The 22361-nt window shown below is 38.6% G+C and overlaps 1 protein-coding gene across 1 annotated transcript in view; it reads left to right on the top strand.

Annotated features, from left to right (window-relative positions):
* The window catches only part of niban2a (niban apoptosis regulator 2a), a 63249-nt gene extending 42671 nt beyond the window's left edge, over positions 1-20578 (top strand). The window contains exons 7-14 of the mRNA XM_007230829.4: positions 8894-8998; positions 10201-10363; positions 13252-13439; positions 14552-14707; positions 15793-15906; positions 16074-16181; positions 16296-16407; positions 17195-20578. Coding sequence (XP_007230891.3) covers positions 8894-8998; positions 10201-10363; positions 13252-13439; positions 14552-14707; positions 15793-15906; positions 16074-16181; positions 16296-16407; positions 17195-18114 — 1866 coding nt within the window. The 3' untranslated portion in view covers positions 18115-20578. The remainder of the gene's footprint in view (positions 1-8893; positions 8999-10200; positions 10364-13251; positions 13440-14551; positions 14708-15792; positions 15907-16073; positions 16182-16295; positions 16408-17194) is intronic.
* The last annotated feature ends 1783 nt before the right edge of the window (positions 20579-22361 follow it).

Raw genomic sequence — 22361 nt, 5'->3', positions numbered from 1 at the left:
GTGTGAGTGTGTGTGAGTGTGTGTGAGTGTGTGTGAGTGTGTGTGAGTGTGTGTGAGTGTGTGTGAGTGTGTGTGAGTGTGTGTGAGTGTGTGTGAGTGTGTGTGAGTGTGTGTGAGTGTGTGTGAGTGTGTGTGAGTGGCCAATTCCCCTCTACCTGCCCACTCACCCCTTGCCCCACTCCATATTGCAGTGTCTAATGGGACACATGTATGTACACTCACATACTCCCTCGCACACTCACTTTCACTCTTACACTCATACTCACACCCTGACTTACACTCATGCACAAACACTAACTCATACTGACACACATACTTGCTCCCTCACTTACAATTGCGTATATACACTCAAACTCACGCTCTTACTTGCACACTCACAATTGCGCACACTCTCAAACTCAATTATATTACATACTTACTCCCACATTCACTTGAATTTACGCACCCACACTCTCACTTAAAATCATATATATATATATATATATATATATATATATATATATATATATATATATATTTTTTTTTTTTTATATATATATAATTTTATTTCTAATTTTTCCCATTTTCTCCCCAATTTACACGGCCAATAGCCCAACCCACTCATTAGGACTCCCCCTATCACTAGTGATGCCCTCCAACACACCAGGAGGGCGAAGTCTAACACATGCTTCCTCTGATACATGTGAAGTTAGCCACCACTACTTTTCGAGCTGCTGCTGATGCAGCATTACTGAGCAGCATCACAGCCTGCTCGGAGGTAAAAAGCGCAGCGACTCGGCTCCGGTACATCAGCTCACAGACGCCCTGTGCTGTGGACATCATCCTAGGAGTGATGTGGGGAGAGAGAGCGCCATCTACCCACCCGGAGGGAGCAGGGCCAATTGTGCTCCCTCTGAGCGCCGGCAGCTTGATGGCAAAGCTGAATGAGCGGTGGTTCAAACCTGCGAACTCCTGCTCATAGTGGCAGCGCTTTAGACCGCTGGACCACTAGGCGCCCCTGTACTTAAAATCACACTTATACTTACATACTCACTCACATACACACACACACACTTAAACTCATACACTAATACCCACATACTCATTCATACACTCACTCTCACGCACACACACATTCACACCCATACTTGAATATTCACTCGCAAACTCACACTTAAGCACACACACTCACCCAAACTCACACGCTTATACTCACACACTCAATCGTACACTCACACTCATGTACACACACTTAGACATACTTGCACTCTTACACTCTAGTGTACTTCCTTCCTCCACACTCACACTTGGGGACACAATCTCACCCTCAAACTTACACACTCTCATACACACTCATACACGCACAATCAACTCACTCTTGCACTCACACGTGATCACTTGCACACTCGCGTGTGCACATTCGCACAATCTATTCCCACTACCCTCTACTCTTGACCCCTCGCTCCCTTTACCCTCAATCCATTTTGTAGTGTCTCACTTGCACACTCACTCTTACACTCTGCATTCTTGCAGTCACACTCGCTCATCTCACTCACACTCGCATTCACTCACTTACCCTCATACCTCATGATCCCTCATGCTTACACACACTTGCACACTCACATTCGTACATACTCATACATGTGCTGGAATAGCTGTGTGTGTGTGTGTGTGCACGCAAGCTGACACTGTGTTTTTCTGTGGGCACTGTGTGTGTTGGCACACACCTGGCTGTGCCCTTCCTTTTGTTGCCATGGAAACAGGGTAAGGAAAGGAAGGGGAGGGGCTGCAGATTCCCAGTTTCTCCACAGTAACTCTCCAAATTCTGATGGGATTCAAACCAGCATGCTGTAGTTCGTTAGGTTGATGGCATATGTGAATAGGGCTCTCACAATGTTTCATTCTGAGATTTACGCTCTCTGTGAGTCGGCAGTGGTTATTCTTTAATATGGCAGAGTAATTCTACCTCCTTTATTAAAATGAAACAGCTAGTGTAACCTCTGCTTATATTGTCAAATTTTAATATCCCCACAGAATTAGTTTTTTAAAACGATGTTCAGCTCTTTTCAAAAAGGTGTGGTTATTGTAAAAGAGCTGGTTATGGGCAGAACCAGTACTCCTCTCTGCAGCCTGTGACCTCAAGGCAGCCCTCAGGGGCGGGGTTATTTAAATGAGTAGGCTGTCTCTCCACAGTCTTTCTCCCTCCTCTGGTCTCTACTGCGCAGACTCGGGTTTCAGAATCGCCAACATGGCGGAAGATTTTGGCTTCATTTTCATTAAATGAATGGGAACAGCAACACGGCGTCCATCTTTTTTACTGTCTCTGGTTCAGTAGAACTGAAGTAGCAGACTGAACTTCTTTTGTACGTGCTTTGCTGGGCTTTCTTGCTCATGGCTTTTAGCCGTGTACATTATATCGTAAATAACAGCAAACTCAAACTGCATTACCCACGTGCAGCAACAGGCAGCTCTTCACACTGCAGGCTGACCTCACGTGACATAACAAGGCTGGAGGCAGAGTAAAGGTAGTGTGGGGTAGAAGTCCAGAGTGAAGGCTCACACCAAGCTATAGCTTGGAAAAAAGATGTAGTCAAACCAAGCGCTGAAAAAACTTTGAGAAACTTAAATTAAGCCAGCATATTAATTATTTTTGTTCCACGTTATTACATGTCACATTTTTGGTCCATATCATGCCCTTCTTATGGATTTAATGTTTATATATCCTAAATAACGTCAGTTGCTTGTGGTTCCCAAGAACTTGGACTCTACAACCCTCACATTGTTTCCAAGGATGGTGGAGGGCTTCCCCTAAAGGCCACCACTATCTACCACTGTTTTACTGTGTGGGCACACAACAATCAAAAATAGCAACACAAATACTAGAAATCATTAATTCTCAGTGAGAAACTGCTACACCTAGCAGCGTTTAGCTGTTTTTCCTTTCACTGAAGTGTTCACTGTTAGTAAACCAAATCAGCAGTCAGCAAAAAGTACAAGCAATAATACTTTAAGTAATTTTAGACTTTGGTATTTAAATTTTGTGCTTTCAGGTTGATTTCCTCCAGAAAAGGTAGTGAAATGCTGCTACTTGTTAAAAACATCAGCAAATTCTTAGTAATCTGTTTCAAATACACTTTATTGCCAAATATATTTGCTCATCTGACTTTACATGCAATTTAAATGGAGTTTAATCCCATTATTAATCCATAGGGTTTTACATGATGTCGTCCTTCCTTTGCAACTATAACAGCTGTAACCTTTCTGGGAAAAAAATTCACAAGGTTTAGGAGTGTGTTTAGGGGATTTTTTGTGCACAGTCATGCTGAAACAGGAAAGGTCAATCCCCAAACACTTCCTCCAATGTTGGGAGTATGACATTTTATTTTTCTCTTGGAAAACAACCCCACACCTTAATCCCCCCTCCACCAAACCCAGACTTGTCCATCAAATTAGTACGTAGAAGTGTGTTTTGTCACTCCAGAGAACTCATGTCCACTGCTCCAGTAAAAAGTCTAGTAAAATCATGCATTACATCTCTGCTTCTAACGCTTTGCATTGCGTTTGGTGAGGCTTAAATGTTTGGCGTGGGTTTAATGAAATGGCCGGTCTGAACATGTGAGATGTGGGTCAGTCCAATATGCTTTGTCTCGTTTCTGTTCCTAAAGAACAAGCCTCTACTCTAATGGCAATCTTACAAGACCATAAAAACTCTTACAAATTAGTCCTCGCATGAAGGCGTGTGTGAGTGAGAGGGTAATACACTCTCCGGCTGTAGAGCAGAGCTGTAAGTCACCTCATAAACAGCAAATCCAGTGCAAAATGCTCATTAGTGAGGAGGTGTGTGGGTGTGGCCATGTATGCAGTTCTTCGTTGGGCCATATAATAAAGACCTGAATATGTTAATGTTTAAAGTCCTTTTTTGAACAGTTTAGACGAAATAGTTTTTTTAGAAAACTTTCTGCATAGTAGATTGTCCATCAATTTTCTTTTTTTTTTTTTTTTTGCAAAATACCAGCAATTTCTGGGTTATTTTTAAACTGAAAAATGTTCAAATACAGCATTCAATTTGTTAACAGACTAAGAGAACACCACACACACTAAAACTCTACTTCTAAACATTTATAGGGGAATGATGGAGCGACTGGAAGGACAGAGCGCAGAAATTAGCAGGTTTTTTTAATGGTTTTAGTTCTGAAGCTCACTTGCTAAGCTAGCCTCCAGTACAGATACAGTGACGGAGTATCAGACAGCTCAGTACAGCTGTTTCTGAATAAATAACTTGAGAACTGATTATAACAAATAACTAATAAGAGAGTTAGGTCTTGATGGCTAAATGCTGTTATCAAACTACTGTGTGTATTTATTTATGTATTTATTTATTTAAATAATTTTCCCACCTATTTTCAGAGAGTGACTCAAATTCAGAACATGGCCCCATCCTGTGGCCATCTTAAATACACATAAATGAGCTATTTTGACCTGTATTAGATACAGAGCAGAAAATTGGCACATCAGACATGTCATACTCCTGAAATACTAAAATATGATTACGGGTTGAAACTTTTGAATACTCATGTATAAAGTATTACCAGTTAGAGCTGGGCGATTAATCGATTTTATCGATTAATTCGAATTTACAGTTAAGGATGATGTCTTTTTATGAAAATCGAGTTTTTATTTTCACCATCAACGCTTCCCTGAGCTTAGCCCCGCCCCTCTCTCCCACCGTTTCTAACATATTTAGAGTGTTTTTTTACTAATTTTTTACTCTCTCACAATTTTAATCCTTTACAGCTTCAAAAACATGTATTATGCAAATAAGGCGATGAAGTCATTTAGCGATTTCTAGTGACTTTTAGGTTTTTATTTATTTATTTATTTTTATTTATTTTATTTTTTTTGGGGCCATATCGCTCAGCTCTATTACCAGTATGTAGTATTACCTCTCCTCTATAACGCAAGTTTTTCCTGTGCTAATACTTCCTGATACGATATCTGTTTTTAAAACATTATTCTGCTATATTATACGAAGATTGGGTTACACTTTCTGTTCATTTCATTGAGACACTGAGTTGTAGTAGAAATTACATGAACTGCCCATGTACTGTTGAAACATTCCACTTACTGGGGTAAATCTAATTATCTTTTGTACTGTAAATCCAATAAAGTCAGAACACTATATACTGTTCTGCAAAGCAATCGTAAAATTCTAAATAAAATTTTGGACACAACAACAAAAGGGCAGAACCCCAAAATAGTGCATTATATGTTGTGTTGAATAGGATAACTTTTTCCAAGATGACTGATTATAGAGTTTATTGAAAGACACATCACAACCATTGTTCGGAGATTTTTGCGGAGTGGCGGTGCAATGTTCTACTGTGTTCTACAGTTTGTGACCTGTCCCAGTATAATCTCTATGGTATCACCAGATACTGCTAGGTTATTCTGGAGGATTATGCAAGCTTAGAGAGGTGCGTTATCCTAATATTTAAGGATAATTAATGTTTGTGATGTTCTGGTTTATTGTTTGCCAGACAGTTGTTTCAGCACGGTTCTTTTAAACACCTATAAAAACATAGAGCTCATTATCACACACACACACTCGCTGATGTGGTCAGCACACTTCAAAGCTTGATTCTGTTAGCTTTGTTTTTGCTAACCTTTCAAATTATGTGATGCAGGCACAGCACTGGAATTAATGCCTCTGTTGTGGATCCCTCCTGTGGAGCAATCAAACAGTATTTGTGTTTTAGGGCTTAACGGTTTCTTTCTTTGTGATAAGCACCTTGGTGTCTTGTCATAATGCTGCAGTTTCCAGAGATAGTGATGCAAAACTAGCAGCTGTACTGCAGTCAGGAGACCTCTCATGTACATAGGTACTGTATACTTTGTTGGCTTACAGTTTTAAACTGTAGTCCACCTGCCATTGAGGCTCACTGAATGTGGTTGTCTTGTTTTGTCTTGTATGAATATTCTCTGTACTGATAAAGACAATACATTTGGCTGCACACATGGTAGCTGGGTACCATGAAGCTGCTCCTGGCACAGACTCCTAGCATCATTTGTTTGCATAAAGGTCACGTCCCCTCAGCCCTCGCTTGCTATCAGTGTGTGTAGTCTTGCTCACAAGGACAACCCTCGCTTGTGTGTTCAGTTATTATTTATGTAATGTTTAACTGCTTGACCACAGTGTATGTCATAAGAGCAAATTACCATTAAATGGAAAGGGCCCAACATAGAACCCCAGTGACCGATGAGAGTGTTTGGCTTGTGGTGGCGTGTTGGTGTGTGTTGTACTGGTACAAATGTATCAGTCACAGAGGTGTACCTCAGTGTCACTGCTTGGATTAAACTAGGGTGACCAAACGCTCGTATTTCTCCGTATTTCACGTCCTGTCCCGGGCGTCCTGTTTTTAAATTACCTTAATTGGATCATTAAATTTACAGGCACTAGGGCACTGCGCACGGTGCTGCGAGTGACATAATCCCTGAGACCCGTCAGGGAGAGCAGCCCTCTTCTTAAGGGGGGGTATGCAGTCTAGAGGCGGCGCCAAATCAAAGCACCACATAAATTTCCTCTCCGGAGAAACAGCTTGCTGTTTTGCGGAGCGCACAAGCACCCTATTTAAAAAGCAACAGAAGTTGTTCATTTGTAACATTTCCAACATATTTAGGGTGTTTTTTTACTCACTTTTTTCACTCCCACAACCTTAATCCTTTAAGGCGTCAAAAACATGTATTATGCAAATTAGGTGTTGACGTCATTTAGCCAGGTGTCCTGGTTTACCCAAATAAAAATATGGTCACCCTAATTAAACCAAAAAGTTTGTCCTGTAGTTACAAATTAATCCCAGGAGGGGATGTGCTGGATAGCTTTGAACACAATATATAATAAAATAGGATATCAAGATTTAAAAAGTTCATACAGTGACAATAGCAGTATTCTGTCTATTATTTACTGTAAACCTTTAAGGGAATATTTTTGTATGTGTTTATGTTTGCAGGTTATATATATGCACTAAATATTCTGCACTTTTTTGCTACATTGTTAGATTTATGATACATTTTTATTATTTTATACTAAATCATACTGTTTGTAATAGACAAGATATGAAATAAAACTTTCAGTATATTCTTGAAATTAATAAAATATTTGTCAGTCCTTTTTTATATCGCTAAGATTATCATTATTCCAAAAATGCCTCAAAATAACATATTACTAGTTTAGGACCATATCCCCACCCCTAACCACAGATGATAAATATATTACAAAAAAACATTCAAAATTCAAATGTTTAAATATTTTAAAATTGTAGATTAATATTGAAGGTATCTAAACTATAAAGAAAACGAAAAAATGCCTTAATCAACACAGAATATGCTTTATACTTTAGAGCAGGTGTTTTTGGAGCAATACATCATACAGTTTTTGTACAGCTTTTTTTTTTGTCTCAGATTTTTCCCATAGCAAAGAATTGAAGTGTCCACAAAGTTTTGTTAAAAATTCAAACATCTACAAATTTTCAACTAGAGCCACTGAATTCTGTATGCATGTAGAAACAGTAAAATTAACATACATCATCTTCCTATAGAAATGAATGCTCTATTAGCCAGCAGTGTTCACATTCCACAATTTGGGACACTGCTTTTTCACCCAAAATGTATTTTTAGCTAGATGTTTTTAGACTTTAACCAAACATTGTAGGACCCAGCTCTGTAGCAGCCCCAGCAGTATTTGCATTCCACCATCGAGCCAAAAGTTTTGGAATTACTATTCACACTCTTCAGACAGAAACAGCTTAGTGACCATTTTATTTTTTTTTAACGTTATTAGCATTATTCAAAGTGTGCTGCACTTAATTCAGTTAAACAAACATAACACTTTCTGTAGTATAATGTGTAGTTGTGCTTTTAAGGACTTACACAATCCACAGTATTCTCAGAGAGGTGTATTCTTTATCACCAATAACATATTAATCACATTGCAGTAAAATACTTTCATAATACCTAGCTCTAGTTCAACATAATTTGCATCCCCCTGTAAACTCACTCCTTCCTTCACTTAAACATTTGATATGATGACAGTACTGCTTTCTAAAATTGTGAAAATAATGATGTAAGTTTATTCAATTAATGTGATGATTGAGCTGCATGTAGGCTCAATTTTTTTTTCACATGAGGTTTAGTAGGGCTGAAAACAGTTGCAAATTATTTTCTACAGTTAGTCGGGCTCTCTTTAAGCAAACCTGGACATTCAGACCTGCCATGTCCATGAGTGAACCTGAATTAGGTCAAGTCAAAGTCAGGTAGAGCAGTGAAGGAGTGAATCTGAATCAGTGAAAGGAAAACTCTAGATAAAGTTAAGATCTGACCCTCTGCTCTTTAGCATCACTCTCCCGACCCCTCTGCTTTACATTCTTCAAGGCAGAACATTGACCTTTGATGCCAACTTTGCCTACTCTTGACATTTTCTCAGTCAGATTTAGAGGTAGTAGGCACCTGGGGTGGTTTTCCTGCATTTCCTGCAGTATTTAAGGAGTTCCCAGAGGTGCTGAGCACTTGGTTGCTGCATTAGCTTTACTCTATATTATAACTCACCCCAAGTCACCCTGATTTGGACGGTAAAGTTAGGTGATTGTGGAGGACCGTTTTTCTTTGTTTGTGAACAACATAATTCTGCAAGGGTTCCTTCACATTAAATAAGGAGGTGTCCAGACTTTTGATTGGTGCCATATACACGTATAGTAGAGAACCAGTGATTACATTGTTAAGTGTTTAAAAAAAATAAACTCAGACACACACTAATATGCCAGACTCATATTGTGATCAGTGCTGTACTCACTCCTACAGCCCAAACTAAACTGTTTCTCTCTCTTTCTTTCTTTCCTTGTTTCTCTCTTTGTGTTTGTAGATTCTGGCTAACCTGGTGATGGAGACCCTGCATCAGGAGCTCAGGGCGCTGATCGGACCTCGGCTGAAAGGCAAACTGCAGCAGAGACAGAGGGACTGGATGCTGGTAAAATGCTCTTTTATTGTTGTTTTACTGTTGGGAATCTAGGATATATAAAAAAAAACATTACATTTGAAAAAACTCTGACACAGACAAAGCCATATGGCAAAATAAACATCCTTACATTAAGAATTATCATCTGAAAGTACAAACCAAACATCTCAAATATGAATCTGTGAGACAGGTATGGTGTCAATACTTTCATGTTCATCTGCTCCAGAGAGTTCTATTCTGTGATGTGTGTCTGTGTGCATTTGCACATCTTTGTCAGCTGTGCATGCGTTCATTAGAAGGGGTATTTGGACATAGAGGGTCCCAGGGTTTCCCCAGACAGGGAAGCTTAAGCGTAGTCTTAGTCTATACAGCATTCTGAGATTATTTTACCATTGAAAAGGATGTATAGTCTACAAACTATGATTGTCCAGGAAATTGCCTCATGGTGTATTTGTTATTTGAACGTTGAACAAAACTCTGGAAAATATGACGTTGCTCAAGTTATTGTATAAGACTTACTAATAGGGGTGTGCCATATCGTATCGTACATGATAATATTGCCAAAAATTTTGAATATCGTAAACGATATCATACCCTGAAATATCGTGCCATATCACCCACCCCTAATTATTACATCAGGGTTCTACTTTTTTGCTGTTTTTAGCAAAAGAAAAATTCACACTCTTCTCATTTCCCATTACATATCTACTAGAGACAGATTATATCTGTCCAACATTTTTTATTTTCTTTATTCCTGGATATATGGAGATATTTGTAGTGCATTATTATTAGTATCATGACATTCTGGATCCATGACTTCTGTTACAAATCTGATAAAATTCTTTTTTTAATATCTCAGTTAGCCATATCATATTGCAGGCAATAATAAAATTCAAAACAATTTTTCTAATTCAGTGTTTTGTCATATTACCAAAAGTATCATTATCGTGAAAATACCATGAGATATCGTGATATTATTTTAGAGCCATATCGCCCACCCCTACTTACTAATTAATATGACAATAGATTGAACTGTTGTCCATCAAATGGCTCAGAGATTCAGAACAATACTGCTGTATTGTACTGCAGAGTGATTGGATGTGGTATATTATGAACCTGTTTAAAACCTATGACTAGCCATTACTTTGGACTTTGTCCAGCAAGTTTGTTAATTGTGTGTGTGTGTTTTTCCGTGTGTCCCTGTGTCCTGGTAGATCTCAGATGCTGTGTACAGGCAGGTGTTGGCTCAGACACGACTGCAGTTTGATGGAATGGTTCAGGCTTGCGAGGTAGAGCACCCACGTCTGGACGCTTCACTCCGCACCGACATGGACCAAATCATCACCTCCAAAGAGCACATTTCTGGAAGAATACGTAGTAAGTAGAGACATGCTCCACATAGAAACTGAGACACACATTGTTTTAGCTTTAAATACTTAGGCCCCGCCCACTAATGCTTATTTAAAGTTACCGTTGTAAAGGGAAATAAGTGTGTGAAAATTGTGACTGTTCAGCAAACAGCAATAAACCTTTCCCATTTCAAACAAATGAGTCATTGGAAAATAGCATGCACTCACATACTTGTTTGCATATTACATATTGTAAATAAAAACCAACAAACAAAGAAATAAAGTTCTAACATTGTTTTTACAGTTTGTCCAGTCTCACAACAGTTGTGGCTACTGCCTGCCTTTGCGGGTGGAGCGCAGATAAGGAAATTCAGGAAGGTCTTTAGTTTGGGAGAATTATAAACTGAGCAGGTTAAACAGCTTCCCTATATCACCCCTGGTTATGCTGTTCTCTTTTGTTTTCTAGTAAAATGCCTGCATATAGCCTGCAGTTTAACACAGCGCCTGACTTAACCTTTTATAGTGGTCATATTTCAAATATGTTCTTCCCACAAGGCATTTTTTATTGGTATTAAAATTCCCATACTTCATTCAGCACCTCAGCTACTCGCTGAACCCTTTCTCATTCCTTCTCCCATTCTAAACTCCCCTCTTCCATCCATCTTCCTTTCCTCCCATCTCTCGCATTACAGATTAGTCTTAACTGCATCCTGGAAATACTCCCTCACCATTCTAGCTGGAAATAGCCTCGGCGGGGGCTGTACTGTTCACTGCCTTTCTCTTAGAGCCGTGCTGGACGGACTGCATTCCACAGACCGCACTGGTAGCAGATTTCATTTACCATAGTCACTGAAACCTGCACACACAATTGAACTACATACTGTGTGTTTGTATGCGTGTCTGTCTTATGAAAAAATATTATTTACTGTAGTCATGGCTGTAATGGTAGTACAGTGCTTGTTTTGGGAGGTAACTTTTGTTTGCCAGTTGTTTATATTACTGGAACACCCGAGGGCTTGATAAAATGGTTAAAATATACACTGCCTGGCAAAAAAAAATCACACACTTTAATATTTGCTTGATTTGCTTTGATTACGGCATGCATTCGCTGAAACATTGTTTCCTCATATCCAGACATATCGCTGAGCCATAGGCCCAAAGAGTTTCAATTTTGTCTCGTCGCTCCGGAGAACAGCATCCCCAAAACCTTTGTGGTTTGTCCACATAGTTTTTAATATGCTGGAGTTGACTCTTCTTATACTTTGGAGTCAGAAGGGGGTGCGACTGGGAGTTCTGGTGCAGAGGCCTTCATCTCGCTGTGTGCGTCTTATTGCCTGGGTCAAAACCTGAATACATCCCTTTGACAAGTCTTGCCGCAGTTCCTTAGCTGCTCCTGTCCTTAAATGTGTGTAAATTCAGTGTGAAATGTTCTTATATTTAGTAAGAAAATATGTAATCTGTGTAGTACACCTCAGTTACTGATTGTTTAAGCCTAGTACGTTGTTGCTATTAGGGTTGGGCGGTATGACGCTATTTCGGTATACCACGGTATGTAAATATGGTGACGGTATTGTAAAATAGTGACGGTATATATTAACCACGTGACGTGCCAAATCTGTACTTTGAAAAACGGGACATTTAAGACATTCTTCTGGTGTATGAGTTACTCACAGGTAAAGTTACAGCTGCTTCTCAAATATTCCTCATCTCCTGTTTCTCTACAAAACAGTATTTTAATCCCGTACAGAATTCTGCAGATTCCTCAGGGTTTTCTGTCATTATTTCGTCGCTAGTTCAAGCGCTGTAAATATAAGTAATTCCGCGGACCTCGAGGCGCTGCGCGCTGCAGAAATCTTTGCGAGCAGAAACGGCACAACACCACCCGCTGTTAAACTCTTGTAGTGGAAACAGCGCTTATAAATAAATTAACAAACACGAAAATTAGGGTATTCAATCTGTAATTTCAGTTCGGTTTAGTTTTTTCTTTCAATTTTACTGTTTTTATTAGTCTCAGTTAAGGAGAACTTTCACTTTCAGTTTTTGTTATTTTGTTCGTTTTCGTTTAAAATAATACTTTGTTACTTAGCTATATGGTGATTATCAGGCCATAGCTTTATATAACATAAAAATAGTATTAAAAATTTAGATGACAAACATCAGACTATTTTCTGGAGCCTGGACTCGACCCGAGATTTTCCATTACTTTCCTCGGGCCGGGTCGGGTCCGGGCAGAGAAATAAAAATCAAAGTATCCTGCTATTTAAAAGAATGGAAAATTAATAACAATAATAATATAGTTCTGCATACTAGAGTTTAGATTGTCTGCGTAAACGCGAGCTCATCCGCATGTATAAAGCTCCGCAGGTGGATAGATATGAAATAGGAAAATAACTAACTAAACTAGGCTCAAAATGCTTAAGGAAATATAATCTAACGAATTCTAAAATATTAAAACGAAATAATGTACACACAGGTACAAAAATAAAATAATATACATAAAACCTCCCCCCGTCGGTATTACCGTATACCGCCATATAATCTGATGGCGGTATGAAAAACTTCAATACTTCAAAACTTCAGTTGTTTGGATACCATTAAAATAAAAGTACTATTACTGTATATCTGATATAATCCTGGATCCTTTCCAGTGTAGATTTATATGAAATTTTGTGAAACTCTCAAGCTATATATTGATATTAACCATAACCTGCTTCCCATTTATTGTTTCTTACTTGATCTACTGTTCTTATATTGTAGAGTGCTGCTCTTTTTACATATGCTATGCTCTCCAACACAGATCTGTCCAGTTCAGCTGTAGATGTTAAAAAAGAAACACTCCTAGTGTTCTGCTGGTGTAAGAGTTGTCTGTGGTTAAGTAGTTTAAAGGTTGATGGTTTTTGGTTTGTTTTTCTGCAGCTCTGGTGCATTCCCGGGCAGAGCAGCTCCTCAGGAGCAGTGTGCAGCCCTACATAACCTCCATCCTGGAAGCTCTGATGGAGCCGGTGAGCCGAGGTTTCTCCGAGGTCAGGGACGTCCTCTTCCGTGAGATGGTGGAGGTCAGCAAGAACACGCTCAATGATGGAGGCAAAGAGGCTCTAGGGAAGGTGAGGAGACTACAAGCTGCCTACTACAATATAAACCACACTTGGGTCCAACCAAAAGAGGTGGTCTTGGTCCACTAACCCATGGTCCGATTGGTTTCCAGATAGAATCGCTTTTTTCTATATGGTTTAGAGTTTGTAAAGACTCTGAAACAAATTAACTAAGTTAACTAAGGTTTTATCAAACTATCCTTACTAGCATATGCTTGTTTTTTTCAGTTTCAGTCAATGTAAAATTAGTTTATTTCAGGTCATTTGGTAGAATTTCTCTTTCTCTTGCCCATGCACATAGAAATTGTGACACAGTTTAAGGGAGAATTTCTGTGTTCAAAGTATTTTGTAAACCAATTAACAAAAATTGAGTTACTTGCATTTCATTGGACAGCAATGTAATATAAATAGGCTTTTAGGGCTATGCAAAATTGTAAGGTCAATGATCCAATGCATAATTATGAACGTACGTATAAACGTTCACATTACAGGCTGAAGTGACTCAAATCTAAATTTTTCATGGCTGTGTGAACGTGCCAATTTGTTTTTTTTTTTTTGTTTTGTAATCAGATTTGTCCGTAAATCCAATGCGTATTCGATCTATGGACATACAACATGAATGTGAACTGTTAAATCATAATTCATGCATCTTTTTCTTTTACACATGCGCTACATGCTTCTCTCTCGTACCCACACATCTCTTGGTGCAAACCTGAGCATGGTGCAACTTCAGAGCAGCTGTTTACTCTTCACTACGCTACACTTCGCTACAAGTCGCCTCTCAAATATGAGTTTTTTTGTTATTAGTGAAGAAAGCGACGTTTACACACGTATAATGTGCACGTGAGGCGTTTCAGGAACAGATTTGTTCACATTACACTCCGATACAGATCACTCACATTTGTGAATGTGAACCATCAAAATAGACAAATCTGATCTGAGCACAAAATTGGATTTCAGCAATGTGGCTTGTGAACCTTGCGTTACAACAAGTGTACGTTTGAACTTTCACACAGCTGGTGTAACAACAAAAACACAAAATTTGATAAGTGTGTGTAAAAACACCTGAAAATAGAACCCCATCCAAACAGATGTGATTTATCTTCCTGTCATTGTCTCTTCAGCACATGGAGAAAGTTTCCATGCTGGCCTTCCACCCAGTAAAGATGCAGAGCTGCTATGAGAAAATGGAGCAGCTGAGTCTGGAAGGCCTGCAGCAGAGATTCGAAGTGTCCAGTCCTTCCGTGTTCATTCAGAGAGGCCAGATCCTCATGAGAGAGGTCAGTTCATTTCCTTCTGTCTGAATAAACTGTCATTTTATCATTGAGTTTCACACTGTATGGTTTTACTTGAAGTACTGTATTCTCTAATGCAGTTCATGTGTTTTGAGTCATTGGCCAAAGAGCAATGATGACTGATTAGTGCCACAAAGCAGCAGGAAGAGGAACAATTTGTTTTAAAGAGGATAGAAATAGTGGGAATAGTAAAGGATTTATAGGCCTTGTTGTGAATGAGAAGACATCACCATCATGTGGCAAAACTCAGTATAGCATAGGGAAAAATGTACAATTTAATGAGACTGTGGGATGAGAATAAATGTATATTATATGTTATGGTGTATATAATGCACACAAGGACAAAATTGTTGGTACCCCTCGGTTAATGAAAGAAAACCCCCAAATGGTCACAGAAATAACTTAAATCTGACAAAAATTCTAAATAAAAATTCTATTAAAAATGAACAAGTATAAGTCAGACATTGCTTTTTTAACCAGGCTTCAACTGAATTATTTAAAAAATAAACTCATGAAACAGGCCTAGACAGAAATGATGGTACCCTTAACTTAATATTTTGTTGCACAACCTTTTGAGGCAATCACTGCAATCAACCGATTCCTGTTACTGTCAATGAGACTTCTGTACCAATCAGCAGGTATTTTGGCCCACTCCTCATGAGCAAACTGCTCTAGTTGTCTCAGGTGTGAAGGGTGCCATTTTCAGACGGCATACATTTCTGAATAATATGTGCAGCTGGAAACTCAAATAACTGGTTGCTCTGTTGACATACTGCTGTTTATGTACACTGTTTGTCTTTATAATTGTTATGTATTTGTCCACTCCACCCTGGGAATACATTTATACACTGCAATTTGCTACTACACTGCTACTACATAAAAGTACATTTTGTACACTTTCTCTACTGTTACTTTACTTTTAGTATAGTCTAAATATGTAATGCAACTGTGACACACGGTACTTATATTATATGATATAATAGCCCTTATACATTGTATACTCCGTATACTGTTCAATACTGTATCTGTATAATGGCCATAAACTACCCTACATTTCTCCACTGATACAGCAAATGGACGATGCCGTGTACACGTTTGAGCAGCTGCTGCACCAGAGTCTGGACGGACAGTCAGGAGATCAGCTCTTTAAAGTCATCCAGCGCTGTCAGGACCGTGTGATAAAGGTGAGGCAGTAACCCAAGATTTCTGTGTTTCAGCAAGTCATGATAACACTGAGGGAGGGCTTTTCATTTCAAGAGGAAGCTGGGAAAAGAATTCTGCTATCTAAAAAACAAGTGAGCTCAATTATTATATAGCTCTTTTACTTTCTATTTTTCTCTTCCACCTGCAGAAATATGACTATGACAGCAGCACCGTGCGTAAGAAGTTCTTTAGAGAAGCACTCCTGCAGATCATCATCCCGTACATGCTGAAACAGCTCTACCCAGTTTATAGTTCTGTGAGTATGATGCCCACTTTCATTCTACAGCTTCTGCATCTGCCGCTCTGTGTTTGCGGGTTTCCACATTTCCACGTCTAAAATGTCCTCCATCTCTCAATGTCTGTGTTTCAGGAACTGCCGAAGTTCAGAGAGCTCATCTTTGAGGACTTGTCGCGCTTCATTTTGGTGGAGAACGTTTTTGAGGAGGTGGTACTACAATCTGTGACCAAAGACATCATGATGGGTAAGAGTGTGCAGGTTCAACCTTATTGCAGTCCTCATTCATAGCAGTGGGTAGTCCAGGTTCAGAAAGTAAAAATCCATTCCAGATTGATCAGAGGAACACAGGATTGGTTCCACACATCTATGGGCCACTCTGCCCATTGCATGTATTTGCAGATGTAATTTCCACCAACACCTGATTTAAATAAATGCATTAATTAACTAAATGACTAAATAATGGATGCTTCAAGTGAAGGCCCAGAAATGTGTCGCTGTGCTTTTCTCCGAGCACATCAGCAGCCGTTCATAAAGAGGTGGAGTCTGACTTTACGTGTCGGAGGAAGCATGTGCTAGTCTTCACTCTCCTGTTGTTGGAGGGCATCACAAGTGATGGGGGAGTCCTAATGAGTGGAATGGGTAATTGGCTGTGTAAATTGGGGAGAAAATGGGAAAAATTGAAACAATTATAAAAAAAAAAAAAAAAATATATATATATATATATATATATATATATATATATATATATATATATATATATATATATATATATATATATATATATATATTGTAATGCATGAAAGTATAGCAATATAATATTTTTGCCATATCGCCCTCCCCTATTCTGAGCATTAATGACGGTGGGTTATTTTCTTGTTTTAATGTTGTTTTGTTTTTTTACTCAGGTTTTCACTTTTTTTATACTGACAATAAAATATTGCCATATTCCAACATTGATTGCAGGATATTTATGGTACTGTATTGTTCTCCGCCCTTGATCCTCACCCTCTGTGTGTGCTTGTTGTCTGCAGCGGTGAAGGAGGCAGCTGTCCAGAGGAAGCACAACCTCTACAGGGACAGCATTGTGCTGACCAACAGCGACCCTAACCTACACCTGCTCGGGGAAGGCCCCATTGACTGGGCCCAGCAGTACGGAGGAGGAGAGGAGGAACAGGCAGCCCGAGGGGGCAACCGAAAACGCAGGCAGGTGGTCTCCATGATTCAGCTGGAGGGCATGGGACCTTTACCCTACGGGTCGTGCCTGGAGGTCCCTGGGGTGGAAGAGATACCTGAGGAGAGTGAGGTGACTGAGGATGTTCAGGAGAAGCCCATCAGCACAGCAGAGAATGTCCACCATCAGCAGCCAACCAACACCGTGGAGTATGTTCACCACGAGCCCCACGGACCTCCCCCAGACTCCCCAGACAGTGTGGACGAGATCCGCCTGCTCATCAACCCTGTGCTGGAGTTGGTTGTTCCATTCTCAGAAGAAGGTGATGAGCCAGCGTTGACCAATGGAATGTTGCCTTTGGAGGAGGGGCAGGAGATAAAAGCCATCACCACAGTCACAGAGATGCTGCCCCGGGATTCTGCAGTGGAAAGCGCCATCCAGGAGCTGGAGATCGCCGTCCAGGAGGAGGAGGAGGGCGAGCGCCTGGTGGAATGCACCTTAGACTCTGACGGAGAGCTGGCCCCGCCCTCTTCTTACTCCAGCCCTCGACATCACGATGACAGTGGATTTCAGTCTCCAACCAATGAGAACGGAGAGGAGGAGGAGCCTCAGCCAGGCCCGGAGGAGGGGGATGCTGCAGGAGACGCAGTCGTGGATCCAGAGCAGGTGGAGGTGACAGTGGAGCAGGAAAGAGAGGTGTCTAACGGCGAATCGGAAACTGGAGAGACAAAAGGAGGGGAAAGCACAGAGGATGATTCAGATGCTGTGTCTGAGATTTAAAAATAAAAAAACATTGGAATTCTCTGGAATATTTCTTATGGGGAAAAATTGCTGAGATGCTGAGATACTATTTTTTGTTTGTTTGTGGCTTAATTGTCTCACAGCATTTATAATAATTAATTTTATTTTTTTATGGTTGTGAATGCAGCCAGGCAAGTGAGCATCGCTTATTGTTTTGTGTTTTGTTTTATTTTATTATATTATTTGTCAAGCCTCTGTTGTTTCCATATACTTGTGTTATCTGTGTTTTTATTTTATTATGTTTGTTTAGCAAGAACTGCATTTATGCTTAGTTTTCTTTATCTTTTAAATACTAATAATTCTCTCTTGCCTCTATTATTATTATTATTATTATTAATACTTAAGCCTGCTCCACAGAACCAAGCGCTATTTGTTGTAACTGAGATTTCCGTTGTTTTCTTTTCTACGTGGATATAATTTAGATCTAGTTTAAAGTAATCTTTAATAGGGAGTTGTTGGGACTGATAGTGGTGCAAACACAGATAATATTAATTAATATATCCCTTAAAACAAGGGTGTCTAATTATATCTGCAAAGGGCAGGCAAACAGCAGCACTCCTGATTCCACCCTTTGCAGAAAACATTGGACAGCACTGCTCTAAATTCCAGAGACACAGTTGTCAGTCTCTCTGAGGTAGAGGTGGGAAATATAAAGATAATTATTGAGCTGTGGAGCAGTGGAACTGTGGAACTGTGATGGATCTTCATCTATAGTACTGTTGAGCTGAGCTGTAAGTTTGGGAGTGCAGTTGTAGAAAATCGAGTAGAGTTGCTTTTCCTCCGACAGTAGAGACGGTTACTCCAAGAAAAACAGGATATACTTATTTAATGCCCTTCAGGTAATGAATAAACAGTGAATGAGAAGGTGTCCCAATACTTTTGTCCATAAAGTGTATTGTCACTGTTGTGCAAAAACCTTGTATCTTAAAAATGTGTCAGAATTTCATTATAAAAAAATAAAAAACGGTCCAATAGGAATGTTTCAAAAATGCATGGCCACCATTAAAAGAGAAGATATTTGTCCCTATTTCCTATTCACAATTTAGAGATACTAGGTTTTTGCATATCGGTATTCATATGATGTATAGCATATCATTGCTGACCAATGAAAAAAAACAAATCTCCATTTTTGTTAATTTTTATTTTATACTTTGAACACACAAACTGTCCCTTATACTGTGTCAAAATTGCTTGATGATTGGGCCAATAGAAATTCTCCATAATTACATAAAAATGAATAAACTAATTTCACATTACCTTCTATTGAAAGTTAAGAATGTTTGTTCTCGCCTGTAAAGTTACTGTTTCGGAGATGCATGAATGACTTTTATACAAATATATGTGCATTTTCTTTCCAAATATTGTAATGCAGATCATATTAAAATACAAATGTCAAAGTTTCATGATATACAATTTTTGCCATATTGCCCACCCCTACTCTAAGCATTATTCATATGTTATTTTATATGATTGTGCTTATGACGTGCTTATGGTTTTTGCTTAGTTTTGCTTTTTACTGACAATGGAATATGGCCATATTCCAACATTTGGTTACTAAATATTTATCTGAATATTTAAATATGAGGGACATGAGGACCTAGAAGATGTGTTTGGTCTTTAAATTGTTTATTTATTATTATATACACTAGGTCTCCTGTATACATGTTATTGAAATAGCTGTTTTTGCTATTTACAGGCTGTTATCTGGTGGAGTGTTTAGAGCTCCATGGAACACATCTCTGACCTGCTTGATGTATCACTTGAACACTCGGTAAACAATGCGGTAAACAATGCTGATGCTGATGAACTGTGATTTAGCTCATATTGCTTTAGTAGTGCTGCACTATATATCATACACTCCCACCCATAATATCAACTAGAGACTTATCATAACTGCCCAATATTATATATTTTTCTACAATCTTGGATACACAGTGTTATCATTTTTGTGACTGTGCAATTTGTGTATTTTTTAATATTGCAGTATACATCCCAGAATAAAACAATATTGTAACTTCAGGGTTTTCTTTTCTTCAATATTGTGCAGCCCTACTATTCAGCATACTACTTCAAGCCAAGCTTTAGCGTCTTGGAGATCAGAGCTCAGACCTCAGCTCCAAAGAACAACCATATTAAACTATGTTTAACTGTAGGTTCAGTGATTTATTTTTTCCAGTTCAGATGTTGGAAAAAAAAAAAACGCTCCCATGAATGTCTGCTGTCTGCAGTTATGTAGGTAGATCACACAGGCAAACCAGTCTTTTCTGCTTAGATTTTGCATCTTTCAGTAAATAAACAAACAGATCCATACAATCCCAAAATGGAGTGAATTAGTTTTTTTCAGTTATTTATTCCAGGTATATATATTACTATTGTTTAAGACCCTTTTCTATTGTGTGTTTTGTGAGGCATACATGAAATGAATAAACACTGATCTTACAGATTCTCTCCTTTTCATTTCTACTGTTCTGCTATATCACAGTGTGTGAAGAAGCTGCAGCTGGTAGTTGTGATCGATTGGTGAAGGAACACGGGCTGATAATATTTCTCTTTTTCCAAGTAAAAACTGTGTACATGCTTAAAGAACTAAATGAATTCATAAGATTTGTAAGAAAATGCAAAGGAATTGAGGTATTAACTGCACTTAATAGTTATCGCTACCAAAGTCACTAATATAATATAGCATAGACACACATCTTAAAAAACTAAATGGATGCCCACACAGATGTACCAGTCATGTCCTCAGTTCAGCGCAGTGAGTAATAATCCACAGTGCAAGTTAGAAAAAGTAAATGAAGGCTTAAAATGATCTCCAGCAACCACTGTAGCTGTAAATAAGATATGCACAGTATTGGAAAGTGTGGGAATCAGAGGGCATCTCATGATTTCACGATACACCACCCATGATAATGATGATATCACAATACTGTGATTCACCAGACAGTTCTCTACAGTACTTTGTGCCGCCTGTCTTACTAAAGAGGATAAAATACTCCTAAATAATTAAATACCAGGAATTATGAATTTATTGGTGTCAATTTCACAGAATTTAACAATCAATATTCTTCAAAAGTTTACCATATTTGTTTGATTATAGCGCCGCCATGTGGAGTAATGAAGCACTGACTTTAGAAAATCAAACTAGGTGGTGAGTCTTAAGGATTTTACACCACATATAGATAATGTATCAAAAACGGTATGATGTATTTTGATATCTATATTTTTTCCCACCCATTAATATTGAGCATGACATTTTGAGAGAATTTATTTCTGAACATTTGTCATGTGTTTATTGAGCACAGTGAATAAATATCCAAACTGCAAGCTATACAATGTAAGTGAGCCTCTTTGTTGACCCCCTTAAAAATCTAAATAGCATATGTTGTTTCAACTAGAGATATAAATTGGAAATGTTGCTTTTACATGTAATTTACATATTATATAAGCATGATTTCAGGCAAAATTCCCTATGTGAAGCTTGAAAATTCTGACATCTGAGTTCAAATGTAACACAGATCTAGTATACTGTAGGGCTGTGCGATACTGCAAAATTTGGTTTGGATCCAATACCAAGTAAATACAGGGCCAGTATTTCCGACACTGATGCCAATACTGATTTTTTCTACTGTTTTTATACTTCCATCTACTTTTGTGTACGGTAGGGCAATGTATCATAATTTATTAAGTAAATGCACTGTTCGAAATTATTATGCACAGCAGAATTTCAAAACATTTTATAGGTTATAAAGAACTAAAAATGGTAATTTGTTGAATTTTCAACATTAGGAGTCACATTCACTGAAATCAAAAGCTATTTCAAACAAAAACATCCTAACAGGCCAAGTTACATGTTAACATAGGAACCTTCTTTGATATCACCTTCACAATTCTTGCATCCATTAAACATGTGAGTGTCTGCTTGAATTTCTTTGCAGGATGTCAGAATATCCTTCCCATAGCTGCTGTTTAAATGTGACCTGACATTAAGTGCAAGCCTTTGAAGGATCTACACCTTGAGGTTTGCGCGACTCCAGAGGCACCAGCAGTTTCAAATACCTGTTTGCTGGTTTGTAATGGTATTTTAGCAGCTGCTCTCTTAATCCGATGAATTTTTGATATAACAGCTCAATTCTAATTTTTCAGGTTAAAGGTGTGTATCAAGCTACAAAACAGGGCTGCTTTATGAATTCATGCAGTGCAACTATGTCTTAAAAGCATTTGACCCT

Source organism: Astyanax mexicanus, chromosome 17 (assembly GCF_023375975.1).
Source record: "Astyanax mexicanus isolate ESR-SI-001 chromosome 17, AstMex3_surface, whole genome shotgun sequence".
NCBI lineage: Eukaryota > Metazoa > Chordata > Actinopteri > Characiformes > Acestrorhamphidae > Astyanax > Astyanax mexicanus.
This window is presented reverse-complemented; position numbering and strand designations above follow the sequence as displayed.